The sequence below is a fragment of the Pelophylax lessonae genome, assembly GCF_965119305.1.
Source record: "Pelophylax lessonae genome assembly, chromosome: 4".
NCBI classification, from domain to species: domain Eukaryota; kingdom Metazoa; phylum Chordata; class Amphibia; order Anura; family Ranidae; genus Pelophylax; species Pelophylax lessonae.
This window is the reverse complement of record NC_138771.1, coordinates 24,741,210-24,755,153: the sequence shown is the minus strand read 5'-3', so window position 1 is coordinate 24,755,153 and position 13,944 is coordinate 24,741,210. Positions and strand designations below refer to the sequence as shown.

Sequence of the window (13,944 nt, the reverse complement as noted above, 5' to 3'; positions counted from 1 at the left end):
TGCGAAGGAACCTGGGCAGCAATTGGATCGGCGGGAACGCATACAACAGCCGATACTAGTGCCACGGGGCCACCAACGCGTCGGACGCGTCTGCCCGAGGATCGCGCGTCCTTACCACGAACCTTTTCACCTTGTTGTTCAGACGAGACGCGAACAGGTCCACTTCCGGAAGACCCCACTTCGCGCACAACATCTGGAAGACAGCCGGGTGGAGAGACCATTCCCCCTGAGCCAGGGTCTGGCGACTCAGATAATCCGCCTGCCAGTTCTCCACCCCCGGAATGTGTACTGCCGATATCGCCGGGACATGAGTCTCGGCCCAAGAAAGAATGCCGGCCACTTCCCGAGCCGCTCGGCACTCCTGGTGCCCCCTTGGTGATTGACGTAAGCCACCGCATTGTCCGTCTGCACCCGAACCGGACAGCCGCGCAGCCTGTCCGTCCAACGGTGAAGGCAGAGATTTATCGCACGCAACTCCAGAATGTTGATCGGAAGGGAGGATTCCTCCTCCGACCAAGTCCCCTGGGCGGACAGAACGCCCAGAACACCACCCCAGCCCGACAGGCTGGCGTCCGTGGTGATCACCGTCCATGAAAGAGGACGAAAAGACTTTCCCCCCGACACCGCCGGGGACTGGAGCCACCACAGAAGATCCCTTCTGGTGCGACGGCTCAACGAAACCTCGACATCCAGAGACTGCGGAAGCCCGTCCCACTTGGACAGAATCTCCGCTTGGAGACCCCTCGTGTGAAACTGGGCAAAGGGAATTGCCTCGAAAGCCAAGACCATCAGACCCAGACACCGCATGCACTTCCGCAGAGATGAGCACGGAACGTCCCTGAGGGACTGGACTTCTCCCTGAAGAACCCTGAGTTTGTCGTCCGGTAGGAAGACCTTCGCTTGGACCGAGTCCAGGATCATTCCCAAATAGGGAAGACGAACCACCGGGCACAGTGTCGATTTTGGATAATTTATCGTCCAACCAAACTCCTGCAGAGTCTGTACCGTGACGGACAGATCCTCCTCCAGACCCTGGCTGGTCGCAGACCGAACCAGAATGTCGTCCAGATACCCCAGGACAGTGATGCCCTGGGCCCTTAACAAGGCCAGCAGTGGCGCAAGCACCTTGGTGAAAACCCGCGGAGCCGAAGCGAGGCCAAAAGGCAACGCCACAAATTGGTAATGATCCTCCGCAATGGCGAATCGAAGGTACCTCTGGTGACCCTCGAAAATGGGAATGTGTAGGTACGCATCCTTCAAGTCCATGGAGGCCATGAATTCCCCCGGAACCAGGGCAGCCACCACCGACCGCAGAGATTCCATGCGGAACTTGCGAACCCGCACAAAGCGGTTTAGAGCCTTCAGGTCCAGAATTGGACGAACCTTGCCCTCCTTCCTGGGTACAGTGAACAGATTTGAATAGAACCCCCGAAATCTGTCCCGATGAGGCACCGGGACCACCACTCCCTGAGCTCTCAGGTCCCGCACCGCCAGGTGCAGATCCCGCAAACGCTCCGGAGACAGTTGAAGATTTGAGGGAAAAAATCTGCTCTCCGGCCGAGAGAGAAACTCGATCTTGTAACCAGATCGAACGATTTCCTGAACCCACCTGTCCCGAACACGGGCCAGCCAAGGTTGTAGAAAACCGAGCAAGCGTCCCCCCACCCCAGAACCGGGTGAGGGCGCCCCTTCAGGCCGCACTGTTGTGGGCAGTGGATCTGGATTGGCCGGACTTCTGCTTACCTGTCCACGGCTTCTTTTGAGAGACCTGACCTTTGAACAGTTTGCCCTTAAAGTGCGGCCGAAAGGCACGAAAGGACCCCTGAGAGGGCCGAAAGGAAGCATGCTTCTTACCAGGAGCCGACTTAGCCTTCTGCGATTGGGGCAAGAGCGTGCTCTTACCACCTGTGATCCCCTTTATCAGTGTATCCAAGGATTCGCCAAAAAGGCGAGAACCGTCATAAGGGAGATTGGCTAAAGTCTTGAGAGAAGATTGGTCCACCGACCAACACTTCAACCAAACCAAACGGCGAGACAACACCGCCACACCGTGCACACGTGCGGCCAACGGGACCATATCCAAGTCCGCATCGCACAAAAACATGACACCCTGATGGATTTGATCCACCATGTCCAATGTCGCCTGCGGGGCTGAGTCAGCCACCAAAACGCGTCTAAGCACCTGCGTCCAACTCGCGACCGCCTGGGCCGCCATAAGGGAAGCAAACAGAGCTTTTAGCATAGAACCCATAATAGAATAGGTATGACGGGCAAGAGACTCCAGCCTCTTGTCCGTGGCATCCCGGAATACCGGGGTATCCTCAGCAGGAATCGCAGTGGACTTATTCAGAACCGCGATCACGTGATCCACAGGAGGTGGTACACACCAACGCTCGTCAGTAGCGGGCGTGAAAGGATAACGCAGTTTAAACCTACTGGGTACCGCAAAAGGTTTGCGAATATTACGCCATTGTTCCTTAACGGCGCTCTGAAAATCATCAGTGCAGGGAAAAACCTGCGATGTTTTGCGCCTTCTCTTTGTCCCATAAGCTGCCAAAGCAGCCGGCGGACACGGTTCATCTTGCAAGCGCAGCGTTTGTTTGATGGAAGCAACCAAGTCATCCATGAGCGCAAGCTCTTCAGACGAGCCAGGGGGAGAATTATCCACCCCTTCAACCTCAGCCTCCACCTCGGACCCCACAAGATCCAGGGAGGAACGGGACCCCGACAAGGAGACCCCGGCCATATCAGCCCCCGCACCATCACCCTCTGAACCAGAGGAAATTGAAACTCTGGACCTTTTTGTGGATTGAGCAGCCACAACATTTGCACCTAGGCAGCAAGATTAGCCACAATCACAGCCAAATCCCCCCCTGGGGGAGAAACAGCAGTCCCCTGGCTACCCACCAATGTGGCAGGAAATTTGCCCTCCTGAGAATCCATTGCCCCACAAAACTTATGCTGACAAGAAAGGGTCACTGCCCCCTTAACAAGTGCGGCGAGCGCAGCCCACCGCCACACACACAAGCCAAATGAGACCCCCACAGGGAGAGCACAGAAAACAGGCAATGGATACAGGCAGATAGGAAAGTTAAAAAACCTGAGGGAACCCCTGTAGTAGCTGCTGCTGCGATCGGTGCACATCAGGAAAGAGGAAGTGATGCAATCAGGGCGCTCTTGCAAAGCCTATGAGAGGCTACAAGAAAATGGCCGCCCGCATTGAAAACATGTGGCCGGGGCGATGCAGGCAAAATGGCGGCGCTTGGCGCCGAAAACGCCGCTCCCCCGCTCTGCGATGTAACACATCGCCCATGTAAAAATGAACATTGCAGGTCGCCGCAGCGACCGCTGTACAGTGCCCCCAACATGACCACAGGCATGCCCCACAGCACACAGCGTTTCACACAGTACAGGCAGACACACAGTGCCACACAGCCCCCCCTCCTGCAGCCCACAGCGTGCAGGCAGAATGACAGGGAGCCCAATAGTGTGAATAGAGGCAGGTTACACAGTCCCAGACTGACACCCCCCCCGACAGACAGGTCCCCACATAAGTTCACTTACCTGCTAATGGCGTGGGAGACCCGCACTGGCGAACAAACCGCAGCACATGAGGCAGGGAGAGTCGCATCCAGGACGCACTAAACCGGGGTTAAGAAACTGCACAGCGTCCAGTGAGGTAGCCACCTCACCAAGCATCCCTGCACCGAACAGGGATGGGTCGTTCACTGTGCCAGGAGCGATACCTGGCTGAACGCTCAATGGCAGGCCGGGAAAACCACTGACCCACAACCTGCGACCAGGGAGATCAGCCCGAGTCCCAGCCCGCACGAATCCTCTTCATCAGAAGAACTAACGCTGACAAAATGAACAGCTAAGCAAACAGAGAGAAAAAACTCAAACAAAATCAAAAAAGAATAGAGAAAAGGCTGAGACAAATGCCCCAGCATAGAGACATCCAGCTACTCCTGACAAGCTAGACATTGAAACTGGAGTATGGATACAGGAAGTGGGAGCGTATTGACTGAGGGGACCACCCCCTGGGGGTGGGATGTGTTAAAACTTTTATATTAACATATTCTGTTGCCTAGCTACTCCTTCGGAGCAAAGTCTAATACCCCATTGTGACGAATATGAAGAGGGCGGCGACTGTCGGAGGATGTAAGAGAAATTTCATTTTTGGTGAGATACTCCCAATAGGAACACGTCTAAAGGGATGCAGGCCCAGCAGATTTCCTCATTAGTGCTCTGCAGCTGCCACAGCTGATAGATAATTATGAAACCACTCCCATTAGACCCACTCAGCACAGAGGAACAAACAATGATTTCTTTGGAATAACAAAAGGTAGGAATCTGCAACAAAGTTTGTTAAAATCCCTGCAATGTACAGAGATCACCCAGAGGGGAATGTTTTTTTCTCAACAAAAGTGGAGTTACACTTTAAAAAAAAAGGATTCATTGTATATTTCTCAATGGACTGACTTGATCGCTCCCAAGCATTGACAATAGCAGGACAAGAGTTTCTATGTTTCACAGTAGCACTCTTCTTTAAAATAAGACATTTTATTCATCAGAAACTTAAAAACAATATACTGATATTATCTGTCTGCCAATCAAGAAATTTATAGAAACTGGAGAACCTGGAAGGCGGCAATAAAAACAAAGAACTGTTACAGAGGCAAAACGCTGCTCAGCAATAAAACCAAAGCTAGTACAAGGTATAAGGGCAGCATACCAGTGGTCGGGGGGGGGCAGACAGACCTGGCTGCGGACCCCCCCCCCCCAATCACTCCAGCCTGCACCACCACATCTCCCCCCGCCAATTTACTTACCTCGTTCCTCCGGACTTACAGGCGCGGGCGGCGGCGGCTACCCCCTCTCAGGCTCCTTCTTGTCCCTCTCGGCTGCCGTCTCTTCCCTCCTTCTTGGCCAATAGCATGCCTTCTCCTTTTGGACAATAAGGAAACAGGTCTCAGAACCTGCTTCCTGACTGGCCGGGAGGAGAATCAGTGTGGCAATAGCGAATATTCATTCGCTTATTGTCACACAACTGGGTGGGCTCAGGGCGCAGTGCTCTAATAGCCAGAGCCTATTCGAGCCTCTGGCTCTAATCAGGTGCTTAAAAAGAAAAAACACATTGGAATCCATGAATCCGGCACCCTACATGTAGATTAGGGGGCTGGATGCATGGATGGGGAGGCGGCGCCACTGCGCCCCCAATGGAAGGGCCGCCACTGCGCCCCCAATGGATGGGCCGTCCCTGCGCCCCCAATGGACGGGCCGCCCCTGCGCCCCCAATGGACGGGCCGCCACTGCGCCCCCAATGGACGGGCCGCCCCTGCGCCCCCAATGGACGGGCCGCCCAGGCGCCCCCAATGGATGGGCCGTCCCTGCGCCCCCAATGGATGGGCCGCCCATGCAGCACACTATAGAAATTCCCTGCGCAACAGCAGTAGACAAATGCAACAGTGTGAGAAAAGACCATTTACACTAAATGTACATCACCTGTTTTTTTTTTTTTTCTAATAGAATTTTTATTTAAGAATAGCAAATAGTCATAAAACAGTTCAGTTACAGAAACATGAATCAGCTGGAAATTAATATACATGAAAAAATACCGTAAATCAACTTTATTGCTTTGTTTTACACTCACCGGCCACTTTATTAGGTACACCTGTTCAATTGTTTGGTAACACAAATTGCTAATCAGCCAATCACATGGCAGCAACTCAATGTATTTAGGCATCTAGACATGGTGAAGAAGACTTGCTGAAGTTTAATAGCTATAATATATATATATAAATAGCTATGATTAAGCACTGTTCGTAGTGTGAAACGCGTCAGCTGTTGATCTGTACCTCTGTATGCTGTGGTATTTTATCCTCTTTTCAATAAATATTTGCATTGGAGTGCGGCTGTCCAGACACACTTTTTGTTCTATATTGATGAAGTTTAAACCGAGCATCAGAATGGGGATGAAAGGGTATTTAAGTGACCTTGAACATGGCATGGATGTTGGTGCCAGACGGGCCAGTCTGAGAATTTAAAAATCTACTGATCTACTGGGATTTTCACACACAACCTCAAATCTCTTGGGATTACAGAGAATGGTGGGGAAAAAAGGAAAATATCCAGTGAGCGGCAGTTGTGTGGAGGAAAATGCCTTGTTGATTTCAGAGGAGCAGGGGCAGACTGGTTAGAGATGACAGAAAGGCAACAGTAACTCAAATAACCACTCGTCACACCCAATGTACGCACAATACATTGAACCTTGAAGCAGATGGACTACCGGATGTCACTCCTGTCAGTGAAGAAAAAAACTGAAGCTACAATTCACACAGGCTCACCAAAATTGGACAATAGAAGATTGGAAAAACGTTGCCTGGTCTGATGAGTCTCGATTTAAGCTGCGACATTCAGATGGTAGGGTCAAAATTTGGTGTAAACAACATAAAGGCATGGATCCATCCTGCCTTGTATCACCGGTTCAGGCTGGTGGTGTAATGGTGTGCGGGATATTTTCTTGGCACACTTTGGGCCGCTTAGTACCAACTGGGCTTGGTTTACACCACGGCCTACCTGAGTATTGTTGCTGACCATGTCCATCCCTTTATGACTACAGTGTCCCCATCTTCTGATGGCTCCTTCCAGCAGGATAATGCACCATTATTATTATTATTAAGGATTTCTATAGCGCCAGCAGTTTACGCAGCGCTTTACAATATTAGAGGGAGACAGTACATATACAATACAATAAAATACAAGAGGATTAAGAGGGCCCTGCTCAGAAGAGCTTACAATCTAATGGACCATGTCACAAAGCTCAAATCATCTCACCACTGGTTTCTTCACCATGACAATGAGGTCACTGTCCTCCGATGGCCTCCACACTCACCACATCTCATCCAATAGAGCACCTTTGGGATGTGGTGGAATGGGAGATTGGCATCATGGATGTGCAGCCGACAAATTTGCAGCAACTGCGTGATGCTATCATGTCACTATGGAGCAAAATCTCTGAGGAATGTTTCCAACACCTTGTTGTATCTATTCCATGAAACGAAGAATGAGCAAAAGGGGGTCCAACCCGGTACTAGCAAGATGTACATTCTCTTACACGATTAGTGCAAATTGGGTATCACAGTTACCTGTGCTAGCAGATCCGTTGCATTGTTCACCTAAGCCCAGTGATGATTTTATTTTATTTTTAAGAAAAAAACTACAACTGGATGTGGTCAACAAGTAAAAAAATGAAAAGGAGTTGAAAAAGTCTCAAGGTTTCCCACTTTAATGCATTCAATGCATTAAGGTGAAAAACCTTGGCTCCAGCTGCTCCCCAGACCCCCCCGTTATTCTTACCTGAACCCAAACGTTCCAGTGACGAGCACGAGCCCAGCAGTTCTCTCAGGTCCTCATTGGATAGATGGATAGCAGCAAGAGCCATTGGCTCCCTCTGCTGTCAATAAAATCCAGTGACACGAGGGCCGGGGGCAGGGCTGAGTCCTGCTGTCTGTGTCAATGGACGCAGTAGCAGGACTCGGGATCGTGCTCGCATGGGTGCCCCCATGGAAACCGGCAAGCCGTGGGGCACTCGAAGAGGAAGAGCCAGGAGCGCCACAGGGGCACCCCAGAAGAGCAGGATCGGCGCTGCTCTGTGCAAAACCCTTCCACAGAGCAGGTAAGTATTACAGGTTTGTTATTTAACCAGTTCTGGACTGGAAGGTTTTACCCCCTTAATGACCAGGCCATTTTTTGCAATTCGACACTGCGTTAATTTAACTGAAAATAGCACAATTGTGCAACGCTGTACCCAAATACAATTGATGTCCTTTTTTTCCAACAAATAGAGCTTTCATTTGGTGGTATTTGATCACCTGTGTGATTTTATTTTTTTCGCTATAAGCAAAAAAAAAAAAAAAAAAAAGCGACAATTCTGAAAAAAAAAAAAAAACAATATTTTTCACATTCTGCTATATAACATTCCCAAAAAAAATGTAAAAATCAAAAATTTTCATCCTTTTAGGCCAATTTGTATTCTGCTACAGAAATATAAGTGTATATTGATTGGTTTGTGCAAAAGTTATCGCGTCTACAAACTAGGGGAAAGATTTTTCATTTTTATTTTATTTTTTTTACTAGTAATGGCAGCAATCTGCGATTTTTAGCGGGACTGCAACATTGCGGCGGAAAGATTGGACCCCTAACTGACATTTTTGACACTTTTGGGGGGACCAGTGACATTACTACAGTTATCAGTGCTAAAAATATGCACTATTACTGTAATAATGACATTGGCAGGGAAGGGGTTAACACAGTGGTGATCAAAGGGTTAAGTGTGAGCCTAGGGGAGTGTTAACTAACTGTATGGGGGGCGTGGCTTGTGAAATGACCAGAGACCTGTGTCCCTATATAGAAGGATCACAGGAGCTCTATGATCCTTCCAGAGAGAAGAAAGGTCAGCTGTGTTTACAACAGCTGACCATCCTCCTCTATCAGAAGGACGGCGTGGTGGTAATGTGTGGTGGTAATGTTACTCGCTCAGGGTACGAGGCAAAGCCTCAGGTGCTCACAATGAAGACTTATCCTTGGCTGGCCTACGTTTTTTTTTTTTTTTGTCAGTATCTAATTCCACCTGTAGGAAGCAGTGCGACCCGACAGTATAGGACTTCTTGTGTCCCTCAATGAATGCGAACAAAAACATGTTCCCATTTTAATCAACTGAAAGAACAGCGCTCATAGAAAAACACTTCAGTGGATAGCCAAAGTGCTGCAATTAGTACAATATAACTTGTAAGAACCCTCATGAAGCATTAGCATAGGGTACTTACGATCTTCCTCTCGTAGAAGGCTCCGCTGCTGTACGTTGTAGCAAGGGTGGAGGCACACTCTTCCAGGTACCAAGGTTTGTAACCATTCTCTGTGGTGCTGCTAATGGAAATGGTGTAGACACTGTTGGTATATCCATCACAGGAGCAGTAATCTCCTTCTCTACCACCGTTACCCGATGCCCAGACAAAGATTGAACCAAGCCCTTTACGGCCCTAAAACAAAAAAAAAAAAAATATGGCATTAAGGTGGTTGTACATCCCAGTCATGAAATTTGAGCTAAGCACATATCTTTAGTGTTTACTTGTCTATCTCCAAAGCTTTAAGTGTGGTTTCTCTCTGGTGCTCCTTTCCTCTGAGGAGTCACCTCTGACAAGTTCTCCGACCCATGAGATAACATGAGCTAAAAGATTGTGTTGGGGAGGGTGCTTAGAGGGAGATAAGCAGGGAGCTTGTCTATTCAGAATACAGCTCTGCATGCTCCTTCCTTCCTCTGCCTATGTGGAAGGGGGTGTGTCCCTTTTGTCCAATCTGCTCTCACACAGTGTAAGTTCAGTCTCTCTACCCTTCCTTATGTACTGTTGGCAGATGAAGAAAGATTTTTAACACAATCTGCATTTTTGAAAGAGTGTAGAAAGGGGAAGACCGCACACATACATGGAAAACGTAATGGTCAGTTTACTTTTACAGTGAGAGACAGTATAACAAAAAAATAAATAAATCCAGAAAAATGCATTTCAAAAAAGTTATAAATTGATTTGAGTGAAAAGTATTTGATCCCCTATCCACCAGCAAGATTTCTGGCTCCCAGGTGTCTTCTATACAGGTAACGAGCTGAGATTAGGAGCACTCTCTTAACCACTTAAGCCCCGGAAGATTTTACCCCCATTCCGACCAGGGGGTATTTTGCGATTCGGCACTGCGTGACTTTAACAGACAATTGCGCGGTCGTGCGAAGCTGTAGCTAAATGAATTTGGCGTCCTTTTTTTCCCACAAACAGAGCTTTCTTTTGGTGGTATTTGATCACCTGTGCGATTTTTTGATCATGCGCTATAAACAAAAAAAAGAGCGTCAATTTTGCAAAAATAACAATATTTTTCACATTTTTTTATATGAAATTCCCCAAAAAAAAAATGTAAAAATCAAAATTTTTTAACATTTTCGGCCAATTTGTTTTATGCTACATGTTTGGGAAAAAAATAACAAAAAGCGTATTTTGATTAGTTTGCGCAAAAGTTATCGCGTTTACTAACAAAGGGAAAGATTTTTGTCATTTTTGGTGTTTTTTTTTTTAACGCTTAATGGCGGCGATCTGCGATTTTTTTTGCGGTACTGCGACATTGCGGCGGACAGATCGGACCCTTGACTGACATTTTTGGGGTTACCATTTCATTTTGCTATACATATGCACTGTTACTGTAAAAATACACTGGTAGTGAAGGGGTTAACTTTATTTGAGAGGGAGGGGCTGTGTGTGTCCCTAGGGGCGTGATTCTTACTGTGATTGGCTGTGGCTTGAAGTGTAGGAACACTGATCAACGGTCCTACATTGTAGAACCGTGTGATCGGTGTTTCTACACCAGGGAGAATGACAGGCGGCTTGTTTACATAAGCCGCCTGACTTTCTCCCTCTCCCCCGACGATCGTCGAGTGACCGGGACATCGGGTCCGCCGGTCACACGCGCGGGGGGGGTCCATGACCGCGCGGGAGCGCGCCTCCGGCGGCGCGCGCTCGCTCCCCAGAGCCTCACAGGCTAGCGACATAGACCTACGTACAGTACGAAAATGTACTTAAAGTGAAGCAATACATTTTTTCATTTCTCAATGCATTTAAATACACTAGCTCCATAGGAAATCTTGGTCTGCTTGACATGGCACTGCTGACAAGGACACCAAGCTTGGGGAGCATGTTAAGAGGATCCAGGACTATGACATGGTAGATTACCTTGGCAAGCTGGCTGGCCACAAATAGGATATGTTGTAGTCCTGGGTCCCCTCTCGGTGCTCCCCAAGTTTGGTATCCCTGTCACTTATGGTTTGGGAGCAGTGCCATGTCAAACTGACCAAGATTTCCCATAGACACCAAAGTTAAAAACCGAATTATTTTACAAGTCATGTGTCCACAGATAGCAGCCATCTTGGCCATGACGTATCCAATTTAGGGTGTGCCCCTATCTTCAATTGATCAATTACATTTGGAAGGATTGGGAAACAGAGATTTCGGGCACAGGAGTTTTGTTAAAAAGATTTCTTTTATTCAACACAGAACTAAATATTTTAAAATCATAGAAAAATACAGGCAAATAATTGTGTATTAAGGACACAGTGAGACCACATGACAATGGTCTATGTTGTACAATATCTCAGTGCATAGAACTTATAAAAGTCGGTTTACATACAGTTCAAAGTACAAGATCATTAGTAGTCATATAATCCTTGGAAACGTATTGCTTGTTATCAGAAGAACCGCCGACGGACACCCAAACAGTATGGTGCCGGTCAGCGGGGTCGACTGAAAATATAAGTTAACATTCACCATGTAATATATGACCTTTGCTCGACATGTTTCGCTTTCTTAGACAAAAAAGCTTCATCTGGAGCATATCATTTCTTTTGTCTGTGTGAGAAATAACAATATTTAGATAGATTACATATATGTGTTACCTTATTTTCAGTATGTTATAATTACAATTGCATATCATTTATCTTTCCTTTTAATTACATATAATCGTCTTACACATCTCAGATAAGTCCTTCTATTTTTGCAATATCAACACAATATAACATTGGGTCTTAAGTTGCATTCAGACACTAGAGGAGTTTAGGGGAAAGAACGGAGGTTGCCAATAGTGAGTATATGTGGGGATCCATGCTGTAATTATAGTATAAGCATATATATCCTATTTGTATACCTGGTAAATGGACAGAAAAATGTATACATACCTGTACATATAGTAATCAGGCACATATCTTAATCTCCATAGAGAATTCTTTAACGAGGAGGACTGTGCGTTTTGGGAAACTCAAAAAGGCAATGTATAGTGACATAGTAGTGAGGGTAGTCACTCCATGTCTCATATCTGGGTGGATGAGAGCAGAAAAACAATGTTTCTCAGAGTAGTAAGCGTTTTAATTCTATGATATCACTTTAAGGGAAAGCCCATAGGAATGCCAAACCATAAGCTCAAGTGTTCTAAAGTGGTAAAGTCTGTATGCCTACTGCTTGTTATAAGAGTGTGTAAGTACCTATAGAGCCCATAGAACATCTGCCCTAAAAGGGGGGGGGGGGGCAACAGAAAAGACACATAGTCATTCTGGACCGTAAGAGAAGACAGGTGCCATACGTTTATAAACGATTATACACCAACATACAGAGTTTACCCATTCGTATATGGGCTTTACGGATACGAAATTGATTACACACACATATTCACATATGTGTGTGGAAGCAAATCAGTATACATGATATATATTTTACTATAGGGGTAGCCCATATACGAATGGGTAAACTCTGTATGTTGGTGTATAATCGTTTATAAACGTATGGCACCTGTCTTCTCTTACGGTCCAGAATGACTATGTGTCTTTTCTGTTGCCCCCCCCTTTTAGGGCAGATGTTCTATGGGCTCTATAGGTACTTACACACTCTTATAACAAGCAGTAGGCATACAGACTTTACCACTTTAGAACACTTGAGCTTATGGTTTGGCATTCCTATGGGCTTTCCCTTAAAGTGATATCATAGAATTAAAACGCTTACTACTCTGAGAAACATTATTTTTCTGCTCTCATCCACCCAGATATGAGACATGGAGTGACTACCCTCACTACTATGTCACTATACATTGCCTTTTTGAGTTTCCCAAAACGCACAGTCCTCCTCGTTAAAGAATTCTCTATGGAAATTGAGATATGTGCCTGATTACTATATGTACAGGTATGTATACATTTTTCTGTCCATTTACCAGGTATACAAATAGGATATATATGCTTATACTATAATTACAGCATGGATCCCCACATATACTCACTATTGGCAGCCTCCGTTCTTTCCCCTAAACTCCTCTAGTGTCTGAATGCAACTTAAGACCCAATGTTATATTGTGTTGATATTGCAAAAATAGAAGGACTTATCTGAGATGTGTAAGACGATTATATGTAATTAAAAGGAAAGATAAATGATATGCAATTGTAATTATAACATACTGAAAATAAGGTAACACATATATGTAATCTATCTAAATATTGTTATTTCTCACACAGACAAAAGAAATGATATGCTCCAGATGAAGCTTTTTTGTCTAAGAAAGCGAAACATGTCGAGCAAAGGTCATATATTACATGGTGAATGTTAACTTATATTTTCAGTCGACCCTGCTGACCGGCACCATACTGTTTGGGTGTCCGTCGGCGGTTCTTCTGATAACAAGCAATACGTTTCCAAGGATTATATGACTACTAATGATCTTGTACTTTGAACTGTATGTAAACCGACTTTTATAAGTTCTATGCACTGAGATATTGTATAACATAGACCATTGTTGTGTGGTCTCACTGTGTCCTTAATACACAATTATTTGCCTGTATTTTTCTATGATTTTAAAATATTTAGTTCTGTGTTGAATAAAAGAAATCTTTTTAACAAAACTCCTGTGCCCGAAATCTCTGTTTCCCAATCCTTCCAAAAGTTAAAAACCGGGAGTAGTGCCATGCCAAGCTGACCAGGCTGTGTCTGTACTCGCGAGCGTATGTAAAGTGTGTGTAATTAAAACGGGGTATGCCTGTAATAATAAAAGACAAAATAAAACAACACAAAAAGACACACACACTGTGTGTCCACAGCAAGAAAATGTTCTTAATAAAATCACAAATGTATGAAAATGTGTCCGACAATGAAATCAGCCACAGAACATGTAAATTTAAATACACAGATAAGTGTTTAAAGATGAATATATATGTAAATACAAAAAGGGCTAAATAAAATTTATATATATTCATTTGTAAAAAAGATGATAATTGTGGTGCAAATTTTTAATGTGTATATAAAATATAAATGTAAAAAGATATATCAACAAGTGTACAAAAGTTCACGACAATTATTTATTTTCATCTATTCT

General features: G+C 45.8%; 1 protein-coding gene across 1 annotated transcript in view; it reads right to left on the bottom strand.

Moving 5' to 3' along the window:
• The window catches only part of PCSK6 (proprotein convertase subtilisin/kexin type 6), a 487,218-nt gene that overhangs the window by 172,208 nt on the left and 301,066 nt on the right, over positions 1-13,944 (bottom strand). Inside the window, exon 8 of the mRNA XM_082254401.1 lies at positions 8,829-9,041. Within this exon, the coding sequence (XP_082110527.1) occupies positions 8,829-9,041 (213 nt within the window). The remainder of the gene's footprint in view (positions 1-8,828; positions 9,042-13,944) is intronic.